Below are 23,674 nucleotides of genomic sequence, written 5' to 3' on the forward strand. Positions count from 1 at the left end.
ATCCAGCCAGGCTCCACTGCAGTTATTGTCTGCATGGGTGCAGAGGTGACATTGGAATGTGCCAGAGGGGAAAGGGGATGGGAAGAGCAGGGAAAAAGCCATATGCTATTGTTCCAGCTATGCCAAAATTTGGATCTCTCTGGCTACTGCATTATCATAGAATAATTGCTTATACTAGGCATTGCTAACATTGAAAAATACTCCAGTACTTACCGAAATTAAACCAAATTATTTTGGTCTTTCCAAAAGCTAAGGGGGTGTGGGGTTTTCATTGTCTGTCAAAAAATTCTGGGAGTTTTTTATTATCTCCATATGACCTCTAAGCTTGAGGGTTCCACACTTTGAGGATTCAGTGATTCTGAAAGAGAAACCAGCTTGCTTCCAAGATGAAACAAGCTGCAGATAGGTATTCACTCTGCAGTCAGCCACGCCAGTTGGCAACATTAGCATCCTCTCCCCCAGCTGTCTGTTACTGCTCCTCTGGGAGACAATTTGGGTCTCAAGTACAGCTGGAGAAAAGGGATTTTATGGGACTTTCTAATCCATGTCACTGCAGTCAGCCAGGTTTGCTCCTGAAGCTGGCCAACTTTGCCATCAGCAGACATGGGAACATTCATATAATCTCTTGCTCTGGAAATGTTGTGGGGATAGTAACCTGTAGCTCCTGGGCAGTGATAAGCAGCTGGGAACAGTAATATTTTCAGCAGGCTCAGCTGGAACCTGGAGAAAGCATCTGTCCATAGTTTCAATGACAGGTGGCAAGGAAAAAAGTGTGTGTGACATGCATAGGCAACGTAAATCCTATTTCTATAACAAGAGAAAGATTACTTGCATCTAGTTTTACTGCTTTATTTTTAGCTCTTTAATTTAGTAATGTCCATAGATGATGTTATGGGCCAAAATCCAGTGATCTTTCCAAAGGGACATAAGATAGATAGAAATATATATGTTAATACTGTCTTGCTAATGATCCAGTTATGTAGCAGTAGGTAACAGATCACTTATGTCAAGAGGCCTATTTTAGGGGGGGTTTTCTGCCAGCAAGACTCAACTCAAAGCTCAGTAGTGCTGAGTCTTTTCATGCATCACACTGACAGGCTAAATAGTCTCTTTGGTGTTTTATAGCACATCTTGTTCCCCATCAGAAGATACCAGGTCTTGCCTCCAGAACTGTCCCCCCTCATCAGAAATATCTAAATATTATCCAAAACTATATCAAGGGTTATATAGCCCGGATGGCACAGAAAAAGCTTATCCTCTGCATAAATTCCACATTCTGCATTCAGTTACAAAAGCTCCCATACTTTCGTGATTGCCATGCCCTTTTTATCTTTTCCTTAAATACACACTCCTGCACTTGTAACCATCTGATTGTACTCTTCTGCCCACACTTTTGCCACCCTCTGAGGAGTAGATACACCTTTTGATAGACATATACTTTCCCTACACATCACCTACCTTTCCTTTTCAATGCCTTTCATAGCTTGATTTACAGTGGAACTACCACCACTCTCCATTGCTGATGGAGGTGGTTGGAAGCTGTCTCCACTCCTACACATACACTTGTTTGGGCAAAGATACTCTGAATGAATGCACAGGATTTGCTCTCAACAGCACGTAAGATCCAGAAACACTAACAATATATTCTATTTATAAAATATATAGGAAACAGCATCTAAAGGGAGGAGAGAGTGCAACAAAAGGTTGCTCCCTAGGGAAGTACCAGAAGGAGACCAGGTTACTCTTCCAGAACTTATTTGGACTCTCACACCTCAGATGACCATTTCCAGTTGCAAGTTGAAATACCATGCATGTGCATGACTTTGACACTCCTGATCACAGGCTTAAATCCAGCCTGACCTATCCAAAACCCTCAGTACCCTCTGTTGTTGGTGCCTTTTCAAACTTCCCTGCAGCTATATATGCAAAAAGTTCTCTTGTAACAACATGATTTTCATGTTTGCATAGGAAAATGGCCACACTGACTTTCATCTCTACCCATCTCCTCAAATTGCATTAATACAGTATATTTACAAAGAATGAATTATAAGAATGACAACTGGTATTTCTCCAAAAGCCTTCTTCAAATACATTAATGACACTTGAATCAAAACCATCTGATTTGGGGTTTACCTTTACTGTCATCTCTGTTTTGAAAAGGGAAAATGAAGGTATTGAAAATTTCACTGATTTATGCAAACAATCACTAAAAGAGAAAAGATTATGGTGTAGATATTCTGACTTCTGTTCTGCTGCTCTGACCAGAAGAAAAGTAATTTTCCTCTCAACATATTTTGACATAATAATATCTGCTGTTGGCTTGGAAGTGCTGGCAGATGTTCACATATAGTAACATGAATAGTTTGGAAGACTTCCTCCTGTTTTTCTATTCATAATTGTATCTTCCCACAAGCTACACTGCAACACTTTACAATTACTTTGCAAATCCCATTTCTCCAGGAAGAGAAGTCCCTGCAGCTCAGTACCTAGAGCCAGGTTACAGCAGCATTATATCCACTACAACCAAATAGCACCAGGCACCTAAAAAGCTTTAAAAATAAGTCCACAGCATTGAACCCTGCTGAAGTCAGAGTTGTGTTTCCCCAAGTCTGATGCTTTATGTAAGGTTTGCACAGTGACAAAGCAGATTGGTACTCGAAAAGAAAGCTCAAGTGACAGCAAGTTTCAAATAGCTACAGTTCTTTCTAAATCAGGAAATAAAAAGACATCTACATGGTCTTGAATGGACAATAACAGACTAAAACCACCTAAATAACTGCTCACTGTATTATATGGACTAGAAATATGAACACCTTTTAAAATCAATTACACAAAGAAGAATTTGTCACAACAGCCAATTAGATACTGAAACACTCATATGGAAAATTGATGCTACATCTAATTAAGCAGTCAAAACTGACTTTTCACATAGAAACAGAAGGAAAGAGACTATTTGCTTTAGCTTTATGTGCAGTTTTCCCACCATATATCTTTGTCTGGTACCTGTTGGAAGCTCAACTTGCCACTTCCCTCATTTCTTTCTAAAATAAACAGCATTTAGGTTTTCTGTATGCTTTAAGCATATGTAAAGTAAGGCTTCACACCACTTGAGAATGTAGTCTACCAAAAAGGCAATATACTAAAAGGTCATAAATATGTATGACATACTAGAAAAGCTTCTTTCTGAAGAAAGCAAAAGGCAAAGGATCTCAAGTTAAAGTATCCAAACTAAGTTCATAGATCATCCAAAGTTATTTGTGTCCTTCCACAAAAAATATTTGGGCTTATGACTACAGCTCTAACTGGAATAAGGAAAAAACATCAGCAAAAACTAAATTTAAAGTCATGGCATACTTATATTTGAAATTCACACACTGCAAATATATACATTAAGAGGCACACATTGCAGTAATATTCCCACAGCTGTAGTTCTAGGAGCAGAACAAAAAATACTAAATGGACCCAGTGGTATGATCAAGAAAGGAAATTTCTCTATTTTCGTTTTCTAAGTTGCATTTATATATAGTTGCTCAGCAAGGACCCCATTTACTATAAAAATCGACATTCATCTCATGCACTAGCAGAAAAATATCTCCAGTCCTACAGGGAGCTGAAGAATTCCCAGAGGATACCAAGTAGCTATAACCACCATTTAGACCCAAGCATTTTCTTCCTTGTTATTCCTCCGATTCCTCTCAACAAAACAAAAGGTTCCTTTTGTTACTTATTTGGGAACTACATACACCATACACTCATAATTACAAATAAAGAGGGGAAAACTTGAAAAAAAAAACCTTAGGAACCCGGTAATCTTTTTATCTTGACACTGGGGAAATATACAATAAAGAGACTTATGCTTTCAAGCCTCTAATCCTGTTACCACCAAAATCAAAGGGAGTTTTGACTTCCCCCTCACCCCAAGCATTTACAGCACAGTGGGGCCTCAACTCAGAACTATACCTTAAAAATTACAGCTATTTTAGGACATGGAGCCTACAGTCACACAAACGTGTTGCCATTCTAAGCAGTCGCCCCCTTCATGGAGGAGTCTGCTCTGCAGCCACAAGCTCACCACGGATGCTTAAAACCAGCATGTGTCAGTGTTCCTAAATGTATATGCCCATGTGTCTTCCACATTAATGTCCATAGTGACACATGCTGGTTATAGCAGGGAAGAACACCACTAGATATCACCTTAAAAAAATAAAAAAAATAAAAAATAAAAAATAAAAGCCTTTGGCAGCTATTAGCTTCTGATAAATTCTCTCATTAATGCAAACATGAAAAAGAAATTCCCTTTCCAGATCTCATCTCCCTTGAATTATGACTCTTCTGTATGGGAAACACAACCTCTTGCCTGTTGCACTAGAAATGCTTTTAGATTCGAGCTGAAACTCCTGGCATGACACAAGAAACCAGCAATCAAGCCCCCCTATTTTAAAACTACAGGTGGATGCAGAGATTCACTCTTGCTCCACCAGATGTTAAGCCATATTCCTTGCTCTTGTTTAGTAATGTTTATAGGGAACATTTCATCATCTTTCAGAAAGGAGACTTGCTTTTAAAGGCCATTTTTAGGATTGCTTTTTTTTTTTTTATATCAGGTATTTTTTTTCCTGAAAGCATTCTTGACTACAGCTTCATTTAAGGTATCAAAGCATTATTAAAGTGTAATACAGAAATACACTGAAAGTAAGCAAGTGTAGGCAATGTAACATGTCAATAAATTCAACTAGCATTGAGAGCTATTTTGCAGCCCTTTATAAATTGCACTATAACGAAGTTTAATTATTTTAAATAAACCTCCTAAATGTCTTTTTGAAAGATGGAACGAGACTTCTATTCTATTTTTGTTCCCAATATGAACAAAAAAACAATCGCAAGCACTAGAAGAGACACAAACTAATTCTTTGTTTCTCAAGAGGGGTATGACATAGAAGCTCACAGAGGTGCCACTCTTCCTTCGATTAAAAAGGGTCGTCGCATTTTCAGCCATCTCCCTCACTCCTCCCGGGCACTTCTTTTCAACATTTTGTTCGATTCACATGAAAGTTTCAGTGAGCATTTCCTTAGCTGGAAGTGGGGTATGCTTAGCGTTTCCCAAGTAAAGCAGAAGAGTGGGTGGTGCTATTATTCATCGCTGCACCCCACGACTCACAAAACAAGCCATCTGCCATCCTCGTCCCTGCTGTACTTTAATTAAGCGTCTACCAGTCAAATGGGGGGGGGGGGGGGGGGGGGGGGGGGGAAGGGGAAGGTTAGATGTTTAAAATGGGGGAATCTGGAGAGGGAGAGAAGAGTGAAAGAAAAGCGGGCAGAGAAAGGACCCCGGGTGCTTCAGGAGCGGGCAAAACCCTCAATGGGTGAGGGGGGGAAAGGGAGGGGAGGCAAGACCCCCAGGCGCGGCGCACGGGTCCGACCGCGGCCGCCGAAGTTGAGCAGGGCCCGGCGGGCTGGGGCTGGCCGTGGCAGTACCTGAGAAGAGGAAAGCTTTGCTCCCGTTGTGCAGCCCCGGCACCTGGCGCACGCCTTCGGCGGAGCCTCCCAGCTGTAGCTCAGACAGCACGTCGATCTGCAGCGAGGGGTCCACTCCAAAGCCTGCAACTGACCCAGAAAGTGCCGTTACCCCACCCGCCGACACGGCAACTTTCCGAGCATCCCCCTCGTCGCCGCCGCCGCGCCTGGCACCTGCGGCCGCCCGGGGACCGGAGCATCGCCGCCGCACAGCTCCTCCGGCCCCGCTCCCGGCTGCCCTCCCGGCGGGTCCGGCATCCGCCTACCTGGTCCCAGGCAGAGGAGAAGGCAGAGCGTGCTCAAGCGGATGCCCGACTCCATGGTACACCGATGCGCTCAGTCCATAGTCCCCCTCCTCCGGCTGCTGCGGGTGAAAAACCTCCGGGGCAGAGGCTGGCTCCCACCCTGCTTCTCACCGGGAGGAGCGGACCCCCCACCGCCCTGCAGAGCGCATCACGGCGGGCTCCGCGCAACCCCACCGCCGGCCGGAGCACACAAAGGCGAGGGCGGGGGGCGGGCGGGCAGCGCAGCCCTCTGCCCTGGGCAGACAATGAGGGGAGCCAGGGGGAGCCCCGCTGGAGCTCGCCGCTGATGCCGTGCGAGCGAGAGAGCGAGGCCGCGGCAGCCGGGAGGCGGAGGCGGCGCGCCCGTGCCCCGCAGCTCCCCGCCCCGCCGCCGCCACCGGGCGCAGCCCCTCGGCTGGAGAGGAGGAGAGGACGGACCGCTACCGCCGCAACCTCTCCGCCAGACTCCCGCGGAAGCGCCGGTCTCCTCCCCGCCGTCCAGCGGGGACAGCGGGGCTGGCGGGAGGAGCCGCCGGTTTATGCCGCGGCCGCAAGAGCCGCCCACCGCCCACCGCCTCCGCCGGGCCGGGCAGGGCCGGGCCGGGGGGAGGCACCGCCCCGCCGCCCCGTCCGCCGGGCGTGAAAGGAGGGAGGGAGAACCCGCCGTCGGGGAAATCCGGGATGGGAAGTTTGAGGGGAGTCTCCAGGGAGCTTCTCCGAGGGAGGGCGGGCGCGGCGGCGGGAAGAGGGGGTGGATCGGAAGCGGTGGCGGGGGGTCTGAAGGAGTGAACCCCCGGGGTGCCCCTGCCCTCCGTTGAGGTGTCCCTAGAGATCTGCGGCCGGACTGTCGGATAGAGTCACCTCTTGAAACACCATCCAGAGGTAATGCCGTCCAGGCTGTGGCGAAACCTCAGTCTGATCTAAGAACACGAATAAAAATAATTCGGGGTAGGAGGGGATAAGAAACCAGCCCGTTCGCCGAAGTTGACTAAGATGGGAGCGTGCGGCACAGGCTCTGTCAGCCGCAGGTTCCCGTTTGTCCTTGCGGGAAGCAGGAATTGGGAGCTAACACAGTGCCCTACGCTTCGCTCCTGAAGATGCTCTCCGCCCCGGCAAATGACATTCCTGTGCCTTGCTAGTCCTGTACCTATAAAGGAGGCTAAGAATACCCTTATTTCTTCCCTTTCTAAGACTCAGAATGTACAAGGCAAAAATGTGTTGTTGCCAGTGTGTCAAATTCTGCAGAATAAAGTATTTATTAATTTACTTTTTTCTTTTCTAGCTTGACGTGCTTGTCAGTAAGACCCTGATGTCAGCTGATTATTCCAGTATTCTTTACTGACCTCCCTCAAATCCATCTTCTATTATCTTTACAAATAATAAAATCTGTACAAGTAACCTTTACAAAAGTTTTACCAAGAGTAATTCCAAAGGCTAAAAGGAAGAGAGGTTTTTTCCTTCTTTCTTTCTTATTTTTTTAAAGATGACCATGAGAGTCAAAGGTATGTAATTTCCAGTCCAGAATAACCGAGACTGTAAGAAACATAAAAAGCAAACATCTTCTTTCTTAAAAGAAAACAATAAAAATAAAATATAAATTAATTAATTAATTAAAAAAAAAAAAAAATAAAAGAGAGAGAGAGAGAGAGGAGTGCTTAAAGAGGAAAGTGGGAAAAATGCAAATGAATCCCCAACCCAAATCCAAAACATGGGTGTTAGAGCACAGGTCTAGTTGGCCCCACCACCCATGTCACCCTTGGGAGAGTTACAGGCTTCTCCTTCAGGTGGTGAAACAAATACAGCCCCATGAGTGGTGCTTATAGAGCCAACTTCCCATTGTAACTTGTATGAAACCAAAAAAAAGTATAAATAAAAGGAGTTCCACTGCTGGTACCAGGAGTGTAATTGGTCACACAGTGTCCCTGGTGGTGTACTTTGCACAGGCAGAGGAGACAACGACATCTCAACTCCATCCCCATCCACCAAGCACCACTTCTGCACCAAAGCTTTAAAGCTGTGTCTCCAGCCTGTCAGTGATGTGGAACTCTGCCTCCTAACTCATGATATCTGCTGGCTGCCAGAGCAGTCTAACAGGAGATGTGTTTCCTGGGGGGAGTTAATGGACAACAGCCACGCGTCGGTGATTGTTTTCATGCTACTCCAATCACATTGGTCACAGATAACTGAACCAGAAGCCATTAATTTGGGAAGAAATAGGTTCAAAAAAATCCAGAGCAATGGTGGTGTGTAACGAGCCCTACTGCCAGCTGAGGAAGGCACGTAAATGAACAAACCAAAAGAGGCAACATCTGTCTTGAAGTCTTTGCATCTGCCAGCAGCCCCTGACAACTTCCATTAGCTAGGGCTGCCAGAGGAAGTAAGCCTGTAAATCAGGTGGGGTCCACCCTTTTGAGAATCCATTTCTTTCTCAGTAGATCACCAGGGGGTGGCCACTCATCTTCATGTCAGGTACAGGAAAAATGACTCAAAACACCATCTAACCTGCTTTTACTCCCTCTTATCCATGTGGTGCCCATGGCAGACATTATACACACTGCACAGAGCTGTGTTTCTGCTGTGTGGCATGTCAATAGTGATATATTTCAGCTAACCAAAAAGTGATCAACAAAATGAGAATTTCTACCAGGAATACTATGTTAATTATTCAGTCTTTCAAATACTTGGGTACACCATGGAATCACTTTCTGATCACTCCAGAAATACAGTTTTGCAGGTTTTTCTGAATGTGTCCTTACTCAAATCTGGATATTATGGAAATAAATAATTTTTTTATGCCTTCAGTTGTCTGGAATACTCTTTGATGGAAACCATGTGTTGTAGCCAAGAGATCTACATACATGTTGCATTGAGGCAGACTATAACCTACTCCACACATGGTGACAGACCTAAGAAAGTGTTACAATATATATGAACCATGTATTGGTGAAAGCACAGTATTCCAGTGATTTCTATATCAAGCAAGGCCTCTGTCTAAAATAGCTTATTCCATGTATTCTCCTCTAAGGCTCTCAGAAAGCTTCAAGGATCTCCAGAATCTAGATGTCTCAGAGGTTTGTTTTGTTGGGATTTTGATTTTGGTTTTTGGTTTTTGGGGTTTTTTGTGGGCTAAGATAGGTCTGGTCTCTACAAACATTAGAGGTAGGATTGCTCAAGAAAACATAAGTTGGAGGCAAGGCTCCTCTTGCACACTGGCTATGGGACTTCTCCCATGCCTTCCTACAGAATACGACCCAGTCACAGGAATTACCACATCTACAGTGCAACTGCCTTCCCTTTCCAAAACTTCTACAATGACATCTTGTAATTCCATAGCAATGGGTATGTCAACAGTATTACATGTTGAGTTTGTCCAAGTGAAAGGGCTTTCTGAGGATCTGACCTTGGACTCATCTGCCAAATCTCCTGGAAGAGAGAATGGCTCTGGTGGTGGTGTCCATGCCTGACCAGAAAGTCAAACACACCATGCTTTAGTCACACAAGCAGGAGCACACTGTAACACAACTTTATTCTGTAATACAACTGAATTATCAATAGTTTTCTGGTCATCGGTATGTGGATTTCAATGAGATTTTTGGACTAAATAGATATCATGATACTGACACACACCCCTCTCACCAATCCCCTACTAGATGCCGAAAATTAAGTAGATCCTCTGATTAATGACTAATGCTCACAACAATTTTTATGCCAAATAAAAATTTAAGAGTTGTGTTACAAGGCCTGAATTCACAAATGAATTCACTGCAAAGGGAATCTCATCTTAATTACACACATATTAATTATATGTTAATAAACTGAACTGGGTAAAACTTTTAAAGCATACAGATTACAGTTCTGCACTGGGAAAGCATTACCTCTCTTACTGCAGCTTATGCAGGCCTATTTATTTTTAAAGAAAAACATTAATATTTCATGTATATGTATTCCTATGCTGTAACCTGGAGAGTCCATGTGAATTTAAGAAATATACAAGGTATTGCCACTAACCTACTTAGAAAACACTGATGCAACTTCTTTTCTGAGAGTATGGAAATAAGTCTTCCTTATATTGCAAAATACAAACAGTTGTTTACTCAATATTATAGTGCTTTAATGAAGCATTTCTACAGAAAAATATTTGTAAAACATGAAGTTCCATAATTAATAGTTTTTGAAGTGGAACAAGAAGAACCGTGCGTTGTCATAGAGAAGCAGCTTTTTAATTTGAGTAAATTTGATTCTTCTGGGGATGAGGGCTTTTATTAGTTACAATCAGGGAAATGCAAGTAAATTATGCCACAGCAGTTTCTATTAGTACCTTTCAATGTGGATGTCTGTCTGTAACATTATATCATTATGATCCAGATTTTCCTTCTAGGAAAACAGTCATATGTAAAGACCATAAAATTGTTGTGTGACATAGGAAATGCCATGTGGGAATAAGGTGAAACAACTAAACTCATTTTCACTTGTTTTTTAAATGATGGCTTCAACAGCAAAAAGCAAAGCTCAGATGCTCTTCTTGAATAAACCTCAGGTGTTTATTAGATAGGTTTTTTCTTGACAGCCTCCTGACCAGATCTGGGAACTTCTCCTGCAGAACCCTCTCCCTCCAACATCTACACAAGTCTATTTATTTCTTTAAAGCAGACAATTTACTTTTGCTGCTTCATTAGCCCACTCACAACTCCACCCTTGCACAGACCTCTATTCCTGATATCCCATAGGCTTTTAGCAGTTTTCCCTTGCACAGGTGCTCTCTCCCTTCCCCCTTCTACATGCACAACACATGCATTCACACCCACTCCTTTTGCAACTTGTCGGTCTTGCAGCCACCCCCAGGTGAGCCCTGGCATCCCTATCAGCATCCTGCACACAGCAGGCTTACCATCTCAGAAATGTCTTGCTGACCAGGAAAGCCTCAAAAAACTTGATATTTAAATACAGCACTTGGTGAAGATCCAGCAGAGACTGTCAAAATGACTAAGCTACACACTCAACCATAGCAGCACCAGCCCAGTTAAAATGCCTTGGCATCAAAGGCAGTCCTTTCAAGCACACATCAGCTGATGAGACATCACCCATTTTAGTTACAGTTATTAATATTTCATACAGTTAGTATATTGTCCCACTTGTAATTGCAAAAATTACTTACCGTTAGAAAACAGAGCAGTAAAGCACAGGCTATAGCTTTTAAGGAACTCACTTCACATCTCTTAAAATTTCATATCTTCCTGGGTTTTTATACTATCTTCACTTGAGGGTATTTCAAGTCTTGCACCTGAGGTTGCAGCTTTGGCAAGCAGAGTGGTACAGTCAGCAGTGGAGAAGCGGCACCAGGAGTGGTGGAAATTACAAGGTGGTTGTTACAGCCATGTTCTTCAGCACAGAGACAAATGGAGAAAATCCCATTAACAAGAGGTAGAGATGGAGGTGTTTTCCAGAAGTTTTCTCAGAGCTCTTTGGTGATTCGAGGGCAAGGAAGAAAGACTGGAAGTGAAGGTTACCCTCTCTTTTTCCTACAGTTGAACCTCGAATCTTTGAAGTTGCAAGGTGTCCACATTAACCTTCCTTGCTAGAGTCTTCTTTTTAAAACTAGCTTTATTTTCTCCCTCCAAGAGGGTGCGCATCCCTTTGATGTAAGGTAGAAGTGCTAGACTGCCCTGCTGGCAACCTTCACACATCATGATGCCTAAAGATGTCTTTTCACAGAAAATGTCAGCTAGGACTGTTGGTGTTGTATTTGGAGCATGGAACCATATGAAGTAAGAAGAGGATAGTTGATGATCAGGGTTTAATTATCTCAGTTATGTCAGTCCAGACCACAATAACAATTAAGCAAGATCAGAGTTAAATTACCTTGACCTCAGTGTGCTCTGTATTTTGATCATTTTGACATCTGAAGTATTATCCCTATTAAAAAAATGGATTGGCTTATCCATCACAAATATTTATGATAACAAAACTGGCATAGAAAGACTTTAGTCTGGTATGTTTTAGTCTTGCAATAAAGAAAAAAGTCTACACAACCCACACCTGAGCCAGATACTGGCTGCAGTGTGAGTCCCTGAAAGAGGGTAAGTGCAATATTTTTCTTCTTCCGCTGCCTAATGTAATGTAGCAATTCCATCTGCAAGTACCAAGGTGAGAGGATTTCTGACAGCAAAAGACTTTACTGTGGAAAAAAGGGAAAACAAACTCCAGTAGCTGAGAATCAAACCAGAACAAATCCACACTTGACAGCAGAATTTGTTAGTGACCACAAGGGACCCAATGGGTTCTCCAGGCTTTATTTTCATTAAAAACAGATGCCATTTTAGAAAACATGCTATTTTTACAGGTTTGACACAATCTTTAGGGGATGATATTCACAGCTTACAGTGGTGGTAAGAGTCAGTGGTGAGATTTCAGGCAACTTTGGATCAGAGACCAGATCCAGACTCAATCCCCAAATCCTGTTCACCTGCAAAGCATGGCAGACACTTGTTGTACCAGGCTCAGCTTTCCTTCTCATATGCACTAGCTGCCATATCAACAAATTCCTGATATCCAGAACAGATAATTTCAAAGAAATCCAGTCTGCCTGGTGAGTCATGGAACAGAATATTAATACCTGTCATACATCAATATAGTTTTCACTTGAGCAAACCCAGATTTTGGCTCTTGCGTTGTAGAGAGAGGAAAAAAAGTAGTTTAAAATATGCTTGTGAGCTCAAAGGTACAAATTTAACAGTTCCTAGTATAGACTAATTACTTCTTCAATATCTAGAGAGAAAATATCACAGAATCTCTTAAACTGTCTGACAAATAATGGGCTTTTCAAACTTGATCTGTACAGTTTCCATACCCAAAGGCATATTTGTTGGGCAAACTAAAATAGATTCTATTAGACTATCAGATAATTAAGAAGCCCTTTCAGTAGGGTAGCATTGTGTAATAGCATCAACACATTATCAGACTCCCGTTCTTAAAGGACCTTGGATGTCTACTGCCTGGAGTGAAAAATGAAGAAGAAAGGCAACAATCTGGGTGACAAGGGGACTGTCTGCTCTTTGGTGGAGACACCTAAGCCATATTAGCCTCTGCTACTGGGAGATCTGGAAAGTCTTGCTATCTTAGATACTGTGGTGCTGGGACACAGTGGGTGGCTTCTGGAGAGGGAAGTTTGAAGAGTGAGGATTTCTGAACCCTGTCTCACAGCACAGACAAAACCCCATGAAACCTTCCTGCAGCTGAAGGGAAATGCCTTGAGCTGCATCATTAGGAAGAAGGAATGTCCATGCTCCATCTTGGAACACCCTTCACTGGCTTAGTCCTGAAGATATAATAAATAAATCCCAATTTCAAGCAGTCAGAACCAACAGTCTGTTAAGAAATTTGATCAGTGATTTCAGACTGTACATGTACATCATGTACCTTAAAAGATCTATCATTTTAGTATTGTTATTTGCCACAGAACTAAATTTCTCTGTTAATTATTATAGCTAAATCATTACTGAAAAGCATAGCAAATAAATTCCAGCATTCCCTTTTTTGAACAAACAAAAGGAAGATGAATATTTGGGGCCACATTTTCTCTAAAAATTACCATCTATAGACAATTCTAATGCATACATTAGATCCCACTCCTTGTCCCCTAAGAGCAGAGTTGCACATACGACCTGGTTCAAGTACCTGATCTGTCTGATTACAACATATGCTTCATCCTGGCTTATCTCTATTGCTAGTGAGCACCCATCTCTTGAGTCATCTTCTAGCAGAAAATTATTTCACCATAAGATGCTTGATTAGTCATAATCTACATGATCTGTTTTCCAAAAGTCTGACCACTAGACATTTCTCATGAACACCACTTGCAATTTTGTTTTTTCCTTATTTGTTGAAGCACATGTAAAGCCAGAGATCTGTTATGTTAACAGACTTGCTTGCCTATGGGAGTTAGACTGCCAGTGGGGACAGGTGGCAGTCAATAGCCTCAGTACCTGGCTTCAGTACCCAACCACTGATGGGAAAACAATTTTAGAAAGTGGGAACTCCTTACATTCTTGCTTTTGAATTCTAACAACATGGTAACCTTAAGAAAGAAATAAAGCATCAAAAATAGTGTAAGTGGGACACTCTTGGATCCCTCTTGGATGGGGAGGAGGATGCAGGAATGCTAAGTCACAGGTTTGTTACTAGCAAAGAGGTATGGAGCTACAGGAGGGGAGAGTTTCCAATGGCTGAGAAGCCAGTACCAGGTTGGGAAGAAATGAATCGACTGTGAATAAGTAACTTTTATTAGAAGGGAATCTGAAAAAAAAAAAAAAGTTCAATGATGATTTTTAGAGGAGTTAAAGTGTTGCATTTACAGTACTGATGGGGGTTCAGGGTGTGTAGGAGAAACTGACTATTTGCACACAAATTTTAGATCCTAGAAAAACAAATCCTGGGATGTGGATCAAAATAAGTACACATGAAGAAATAGTATGTGTAATGGAGCTCATGAGCTTAGTTACAGCAGGGTTTGGTTCAGAGAGTACAGTCCCAACTACAATGATTAGGATAAGAATAATTATGACTCTCCTATTTATGTGAATATTTCCCTTGAAGCTGATAGAATTAAAAGCACATACGAATGGAATCACATTCAGGGTAAATTTTTGAAGTTATATGCAAAATATCAGCATTTTAAAATAAAATATCATTTAAAGCAGGACCTTCTTCTTCCAGATAAATAACTATTTAAAAAAACATATAATTCATAACTTTAGGATGGAATCTATTTATAACCTGGGCTTTAGCAGATCTCCACAGTTCTGAACAAAGACACGAGGGAAGGCACAGAATAATTAAATAGTAACATTCAAGGATTAATTTTGATCTCTAAAGCATCTTTCAGGAATAGATACCCATTTAAAGGAATGCAAATAAAATAGAGGATTTGGCAGGTAAAATACAACTCATAGAGTAAGATGAAGCTCAGAAAGTACATAAACACTTTAGAACATGGGATGACAAATAGGAAGTTATGCAAGTAAAGCCCATACTGAAATCTGACTATTATACATAGGGTTATGAGACTGTTAAGTGTAAAGGAAAGAAGTACAGGGTGAGAAAATATTGCAGTGAAGGCAAATGACTTATGTGGGTGTCAGAAAAGAAAGGCTGGGGGTGAATCTTTACTCTGAAGTTATTTGTACTGATGTAAAAGCCCTGTTGGATAAAAGATTTTAAAAATCAGTGGTGTAACAACTCCAGAAATATGTCTTCCAATTATTCATGGTACCAAATGGAAGTCATCAGAGATCCTGAGGAAATTCTAAGAATGGAGCACAATTCCAGCCTCCCACAATTTATCATTAAAGATATGTAATTCATCATTAAAACAGCCACTCTACTGGATAACTGGAAAATGGCCAACACTGTAGCAATCCTTAAAACAGCTCTTAAGACTGACCCTCAGAACTGGAATCTAGAGAAATTTGATTCATTAAGGGGGAAGATGGTAGAGAAAATAATTTAAAATAGTTATAAAACACCTACAGGTGATATGTAGGAGAGGGAGAAAAATATCAGCATGAACAAATTGCAAGTCAGCACAGATCAGCAGAGATAGATCCACTGATAGACTTATCAGTGAGAATAAATTGTGCTTTCTTAAATCTGTTCAAATGTTACTAAGAGGTAGCAAAACATTGACTAAAAGTGAATCACAGGACATGCGCTGACAGAGACGTTTGATAACATCATTCATATGAGGCTTTTAAGGAAACTCAGTAACTTTGGGGTAGGAGATAAGGTCTTTCTTACCAGGTAAAGAGGGAGAAAAGGATGGCAAATGGCAGATGACTGGGATGAGAAAGAGGTAAGAGTGTGATGCCGTAGGGACTGTACCAGGGGATCATTTCTAGGATTGATTCCACTCTTCCTCTGGACACATCTATTTATTAGTGACCAGGAAGAGAGGGAATACAATGAGATTGCAAAACTGCTGACAGTGCAAAGCTGTTAAATTAGATAAAACCGAGGTGTCTGTAAATAACTCTTGGGACTTGTTGCAAAGCTAGCAACAGGAAAGGAAATTATGTTTAGCATAAGCAACTGCAGAGATAGGGACATAAAAAAAACCTGCTTAAACTGCTTATACTCATTAATAGGGTCTGAACAAATTATGGGAGAGCCCTGCTGATTTGCATTTGGGGCAGGAGAACTACTACATTTCGTTGTTTATTTACAACCAGAGGGTTTATTTTGAAACAGCAGATAGTACAAAGTCTCTTCTGTTCATCTATTTAAATTGTTTGGGTTTCATTTTATCTGAGCCCTTCCTAATCTCTGAGGAGTGCTCAGTACATATGGTGACATACCACCGCTGAGAAGGGCAGTGTCTGCTGCTTTCTTCATAGCTGAGAAATCTTGGCAAGCAGATGGCTCTGAACAGTGGGGCCAGCTAAGCAGTCTGTCGTAGCCTCATTCCTTCACCCAGTCTCAGAGCCAGAGGACTCCTGCTGTGGGAGCTTTTATATCTCTTCATAAAATAGACCGACAACGTGCTAAAGATAGCCTCTGCTTACACAGGGTGAGCCAGACTGAGCACAGAGGAAAATGAACAGCCTGTCCTTATTGCAAGGTATTTTTCACAGATTACAGTGCTGATGGGAGGGGGGTTGCTGAAAGCTGCCGATGCCCAATCCACTGAATCCATTTCCTTGCCTTCTTCTCACCTCAAATGGGACCGAAAAACGTGAAGGGTAGAAGGAAGAGGAGGAAAATGCCAGAGGTGCACTGAATACCTTACGCTGAGCTTGAGACTTCTTTTTTCCTTGCTCTGATGTAAATGTTGAGCAGCTTAACTAAGTCCAGGAAAGAGATGATTTGACAATTGGGCTGCAAGAAAGCAGCACAGGGATGGACCAGCACTTGGGTACCAAGCCCTCGTTGGTGATACCCAGTCCTACAGTGTAGAGGCTGCTGGAATCTCCATCACTCCTCCTCAGCCCTGAGGGTGACTTAAGCCCTGAGCAGGTGAAGATCAGACACAGGCTGATTTCCCAGGACTACAAGGAAACTCCATGCTTCCCCTAATATCTTACTGTGGCCAACCTCTAATGAATGAAAGTGAAAATTTCCCTTTGCCCCATAATGAAGTTATACATCAGTGGAAAGGGGAATTCACTTCTTCACCTGTCTGGGTGACTGGAATACCCCTTGCTGGATGGGATTAACTCAATAAGGACTACAGAAATGCAGAGCAGCAAATCTTATATGAAAGCTTGGGGAGAGGGGGGAGAACTAAGGGCACATGACACAGAAATGGTAATCACTGCAACCCTGTCTGACCTTTCCTACTTGCACACATTTGTGTCTTTATCTGCCTTTGTTATAAAGTATCTTTTGAAAACAGCTGAAAATAAATCCTTATGATCTCTTGAGCCCAGTGCCTTTACCTTGCTACTGACTCCCTCCCATCTCTGCTGTAAATTCTTGCCAGGTATATTTTGGAGCATCATTAGCTGTTTTCATGACCATGTAGCACAGAGGGGCTCATGGCCATCTATGGTCAATCAGTTCCTTCATCCCTTCTTCCTTCATTTCATGAACCCCTTTACTATCACAAATGTTCTGGTGATTAGTCTTCAAGGGCATGATTTTGCACTTTGGATTATTAAATTTCATGCTGTTTCAATTCTGCAGTTCCACAAGGTCATCTAATTTTTTCTGCATAATAATCAAGTCTTCCCCTGGTCTGTATTAGCTGTACGTACCAGCTTTGTGTCATCTGCTGATTTTGTAAGCAGAAATCTAGTTCTTGCACCAAGGTCACAAAGCAAAACATCAAACCAGACTGGGCTCAAGGCTGCCCTCACAAGCAATGTAACTATTGCTCTCTGTTCCTGTAATTCAGCAGCCTCCTCTGTTCTACATTGTCAGAATTAATCCCCTGTCATCTCTTACTCAAATATTAGTTCCTGTGAGGCACACCCTGTCTCATCACTTTCCTTAAATATAGATAGATCCAGTTGACTTCATATTTGCTTTTTCAGCCATATTTATTCCCTAAAATCTTTTCTGGGGTTCATACAGAACAAAATTCAGTTGAGCTGTGATTGTCTTTATCTCCTCCCTCCACTCTTTTTTTTTCTGTCTTTTGCTCATGCCTAGAAGCAGCATGTTTCTCTCTAGAAATAGCAGAAGGAGAGGTGCCAGCAGATAACAAGTACTTTGCCAGCATCTTCTGGGGAAAAAAAAAAAAAAAAAAAAAAAAAGGAGCTATTGAGCAGGTGAAGTGTCAGGACAGAGAGAAGTAATGTTTGGGACATCACTCACTCCTGCTTTTCATGTTGGTTTTTTTTTCTCTAAATCCTTAATAGGTTTAGCAACCATGTGTGTTCAATAGTATTAGGGGCATTTCTTTCAAAGGGTGCTGAGGGATTCCTAATGAAGAGAGTGTTCAGAAAAAAATCTGTACTGGAAGGAGTCCACATAGATCCTGACTGTCCTTGCAGCTTTTTCCAAAAAAAAATGAATGGTGAGGAATGGAAGAGAGGGTTCTCAGGAAACGGAGGGGTAAAGGCCAGGCCAGGCCAGTAGTGCAGTGAAACTGCAGCCTGAGGAAGGAGTTAGCAGAGAGGGCAGGACAGCTGAGCAATAGCAACAGGTATGCTCAGCCACCAAAAAATGAGCAGAGGCTTCTCAAAGAACCAGTTCCTATGTTTGTTGTCTTCTAAGCTGGATGAGGGAGTCACCTGGGTTGCCTTTCAGATACATGTGCAGGGCTCTGACAGCTCAGGACTTGTGGAATTTTTAATACATATGCAGCTGCCTTAGTTTCTATGGAGCAGGGAAGCATCAGCTCCTCAGCTCCCTCACTACCTCATTTTATGCATCAGCCTGGCAGCCCATGAGCACTTCTCACCTCGCCCAACACTTAGTGGTGGAGGAGACAATGTGGTCAGGATTATTGCCAGGAAATTATTTGAAGCGTTTGCCCTGCTTGCAACAGATTGCTCAGGTTTCCCCTCTCAATATGTTTAAACCCTACAATACAATCTCTTGTTTGCTTCAGGCCATCTGCCTAACTTGTAGTTTGGGAGTGGGGAAGTGTCACTCACTGTCTGCCCAGACTGGAACTGAGCTTCCCACATTTCCAAGTGGTGAGGAAGCCAACCTTGCTTCAGATTTTTACTGAAGACAGCTTGAAACTGGATGAGGCCTTTTGAGCTGCCAACCAGTGCTAGGTGGTGGGGCTGCCTGGGAGCTATATTTGCTTTTCCAGAGCCACGGAAAAGCAGGAAAGGTTAACTAGCTGCACACATGGACACAGCCCAGCAGGACCTGCTCTGGATCTGGCCCAGAGCAGCAGTGGAGCTGCTTCACATCTGCTGTGTCAATGTTCCTTCTCTTTTGCTGTTGCTTCAGGGGAGGATGGCTTCCATCATCCTGCCATCCTCATTCACATCCCAGCCCTATCCTCCTCCCAGTTCCTTGGAGTGGGATTCAGTTACTCTTTGGCCATACCTGGATTAACCTTTCATTTCCACCTGTCAGTCAGCAGTTCCTCTACGCTTGCCTCCTTATTCTGTATTTATTTCAGAAGATATAGTATCTTCTGCTATTTCTTTAATTTTCTTCATGAAGTGCAGGCCCATGAGGGTTTTGGATGCATTTTCTGACCTTTGAGACCTAGCTCTGTCAGTTCCTTTTCCATTAGAAGCAGGTTTTTTCTCACTCTCAAACACATCCAGTCTGTGGGTGCTTATTTTTGCCAAGCAGGTCAAGTTTGCTTTCCTACCACTTTCCCCTTGTGCCTGCAATACACAAGAAAACTCTTAAATAATACACACTTCTGACTTAAATTAACTGTGGTCCTCCTACACATCAAAATTCTTTAGCTCCTTACTCCACTGAGTCTTTTTCATACACCCCAAAAAAAAAAAATTGCCACTCTGTATCCAAAACCTTAGATACAGACCTGATTTAAATGCTTTATAATCACCTGATCAAAGATGATTTTTGACAGTTAGTTTCTTTGTAATTCTGTAAGGATATGAGTTTAAAGCAAGATCATCTGTGGTTGATTTAGTGACCTATAGGAGAATATGCAGACTTTCTCATCTAAGAATACCAGGATTTTGCAATAACTGATAACATAACTGTCCAATCTATATGTAAGTCTGAAAACTCCTACCAACAGATAATTCTTCCATTATCTTACAGAGATCTCCACCCGTATCCACAGCTGAGCCTGGGGAGATCCACAACAGATGGCTCTGACAGAAACATATTTTCTACTCTGTGCCTTCTGTTCATCAGAAAACTCCTGTTCTACACCTCTTATTCCCACCACAAAGCCCTGCATGACTTACTTACACCTTTTCTTGTCCTTCATGATTATGCAGTTTCCCCCCCCCCCCAAAAAAGCCTAAAAAGGAGAGATGCCTTGATGGCTATCTTGGCAGCATTCATATTTTACTTTAAGTCTTGGGATGTTTGCTGAGTTTCTGAAGGCCACAGCTAGAAGCAAGCAATTTCATGAGACTATCAGCTTTCACTAAAGAAAAAGGGAAAAGAAAAAAGAAAAGCATTCATTACTCATGTTCATAGATAAAAGCTTGAAACTATGACTCAGGTGCACTTAAACATTCTGAAGCTAGAGTGGAAATTAGGAGACACCTGAAATGAATTTTTTAAAAAACCCAGTGTAAGCAGAGTCAAGAGTTTTGGAGTCTGAGCCATGATTCTTGACCATTGAGCTCAATACCAAGAGAGAGAGAACTGGAACAAGCTCAGTGTCTGTGTAAAAGCAAAGGAGAACCCACACAAAGAATGGACTCACAGCCTTTGTATTAAAGGCTCACAGCCCTTGTATTAAAATTGGACATATCCTTTTATCATTGCCAACAGTAATCATGAAGTGAAAGATATTTCATAGCCTGAAAGTCCTCTCAAGCAGACATAAAAGTGATACAGAACATAGTTTCACATGCAATGGACTTTAAAAATATTTTATTGGAATATGTGATGATCTTTAAAATGGTTTAATTGCTCTACTGTATGCTCCTAATTTAGGAAATGTTTACCACAGTGTTAAGATATTTCAAATAAGCAATATGGACCATGTCATTCTAATAGCAAAAATGCTGGAATAGTCCAATCTACAAAGCAAATATCTAGTAAAGGGAAAACCCTTCCTCCCTTGATCTCAAAGCTCTCTGTGACACACTGTATTTGGAGCCAGTAAAGGCAATATAAAAATTTCAGTGTATTAAATAAATCTGAATAAAATCTGTTAGGAAAAAACACATTAGCATACAGTAGGTGTTAAAAGAGAAGCCTGCGAACTTCTGACAATTACATGAATTACACAAATAGATCTTTAAAACCTTGGCAACTAAGAAATAGCTCATCCAAATACATAGCACTCACAGTCCTCCTTTAATTTCTGACCTAATTTTGCAAAGGTACTTTCTCTCCTTCGTTCCTGGTTTTTTATTGTTTTCCTCATCCTTGAATGTTAATAATACACTTGTGTAATTTTTCAGCTGGATACAGAGACCATGTGGATGCCATCTCATCTTACTGCTCACAAGGTTATCGTAAATAAAACATAGACATTAATAAAGAGCAGAATAACATATAATGCAGTTTTGAAGAATTCACACCACTGTTATTCATCTTCTGTGACCATTTAATAGAGGAGGTGTCTGAAAGGACAGAGGGGAATTGAAAGCCGTGCATTTGGAAGAAAATGGAGATTACAACTATCTCTTCAATAATTTGAAACTGATTCTCAAGCTTCTTAAAAATCTAAATGCAGAGCTCAAGGTCAGAAAATACATTAGTTTGAATCAACCATTAGAATACAGAAGAGCCCTATAGCCTTGCTCTCTGCAGATATCCTACGTTTGCCTTCATCAGTAGTGTAGTATCCAGGGTTACTGCAAGTGTCTTGGAGTACCAGGCTCAAGTAGTTTATTGATTGCAATGTGTAAGTAGATATGTAGTGGTAGCAAAATTGCAAATACTCAGTCCACCACACAGCAAGTCACATGTACCACTGCTGATGGCTTCTGTAGGTCTGCCCCAGACCTAGATGTTTGCTAAGCCACATCTGTAAGTGCTGGCCAACAATAGAGTGGGAAAATGTTTCCATGACAATAAGCATCACTCCATCCTCTCCCCTCCGCTCTCACTTCTTCCCACCTCCTCCTGGATTGCATTCATAAGAGATTGTTCTGCAAAAAATCAGTAGCACACTGAAAATGCTTTTAGATACTAACCTATGATACACAATAAGTCTGCCCTCTGGATGATATGCTTTAAGAGAGGTAGGCAACAACTGAGTGTTCTCTAGTCCTCTTGAGGAAGGTAGCCAGGCAGGCAAGATGAAACTACTGTAATGGCAAAGCTCAGAAAAATGGGAAATGAATTAGCTATCCAACTCAGAATTATCCCATAACACAGTATCGTTCAGAATATAATTTTTTAGCAGCTTAATACACAGCCTTGCTTTCTCCAGAATCATTACTGCATTCTGGCTTCAGGAGAGAAACTTGTCTTCTTTTGGATTGCTCAGCACATTTCTGTCATGTAAGGATCTGTCATTTGGATTTTTTTGACCAGCAGCAGTCGCTTCCTTACAGCTCTGTGGAAGCAGATGGCAACTCTAAAGTTTCAGCTGCCCCCAAATTACATCATCTCCTGTGGCAGAGGGATAGACTGGGAGAGAATTTGAATTCCCACTGCTGTTGCTTGCAGCAGCTTCCTTGGCAGAGGATCTACCCCAGAAATGAGACATCCTGACTCTGAATATAAGAATGGGGGCAGGCAGCAGCAGATGCTTTTCTAGCCCTAGTTCTGTTTTTTTCACAAGATGCAGGACTACCTATTGACCAGGAGTGAGTAAGGAAAAGGCAAAAATTAGGGATGCATTTTCTTCAGCATAAGTCTGGCACATTTTAGACCAGTTACACTGTGTCCCCCACCTCCTCCCTCTTCCTCTATGTTCCTGCCTCACAGCCTGGGTCCAGTTGCTCCATTGCTGATTGCAAGAGAGGGGCAGCAGCAATGCTGAGAAACTTAGCACAGCAGATCCAGTAAAGTGAGAAGGGATGAGAAAGAGAGCATGGGGGGACTGATAATGCCCTTTGTCCCTGTCAGCAAGGAGAAGAAGGCAGACCCCATATGGGCAGTTTCAAGAAATCAGAGAACCACTGCTCTGAGCTCAAACAAACCAACTAGTTGGGATGCCAGGACTCTCTGCTATTGCTTGACCCAGAATATTTTTCTGACCCATTTCTGCCTTCCCTCATGTGCTGGGCAGTAGCTGCCTTTACTATTTAAACTTAGGATCTTTAAAGGTGGAAAGTGGAAGCTGGCCAGCTTTAATGCCAGCCACACCACTTCTTCCAATGCTGCTGGTTGCAGCCACATTTTAGGCCACAGCAGCCTGCTGGGCCACATAGGTGCAGGAGGACCTCTGGATCAGTAGAGTACATTTACAGTTCAGACAAATGTTATTTTCCAATTATAACTCCCCAAAAGTTGAGGTTTTGAGGATCACAAGCTTTTACAGGGGCACTGAAATCATTTTATGGTTCTAATCCCAGCTTTCTTCTGTGTAGGGCTTGTTTCTCCCACTCAGGTAGGGTGAGCATCAAAGGATGCAGCTGAGCTCCAGTAGTTTAATGGGTCTTCATCTTTGTCTTATTCCTCTTCTTCTTCATATGATTGATCATGTTCATTTAGCCTCTAGGTGAGCTTTAAAATTTCATCCTTGATCTCCAAGTACTTCACCAAACTAGATCTATCAATCATGTCTTTCCAAACATAGTCCACTGAGAGAGCTCTAGAAAGGAGACAAGCCTAGAACAGACATGAAAGTCGAGAAAAAG

General features: G+C 42.2%; 1 protein-coding gene across 1 annotated transcript in view; it reads right to left on the reverse strand.

Moving 5' to 3' along the window:
• Positions 1-6,361, reverse strand: part of NELL2 (neural EGFL like 2) — a 147,726-nt gene extending 141,365 nt beyond the window's left edge. Inside the window, exons 1-2 of the mRNA XM_030463366.1 lie at positions 5,781-6,361; positions 5,476-5,604 (exon numbers count right to left, since the gene is read on the reverse strand). Coding sequence (XP_030319226.1) covers positions 5,476-5,604; positions 5,781-5,835 — 184 coding nt within the window. The 5' untranslated portion in view covers positions 5,836-6,361. The remainder of the gene's footprint in view (positions 1-5,475; positions 5,605-5,780) is intronic.
• Between the last annotated feature and the right edge of the window lie 17,313 nt (positions 6,362-23,674).

This window comes from Calypte anna, chromosome 1 (genome assembly GCF_003957555.1).
Source record: "Calypte anna isolate BGI_N300 chromosome 1, bCalAnn1_v1.p, whole genome shotgun sequence".
Classification (NCBI taxonomy): Eukaryota; Metazoa; Chordata; class Aves; order Apodiformes; family Trochilidae; genus Calypte; species Calypte anna.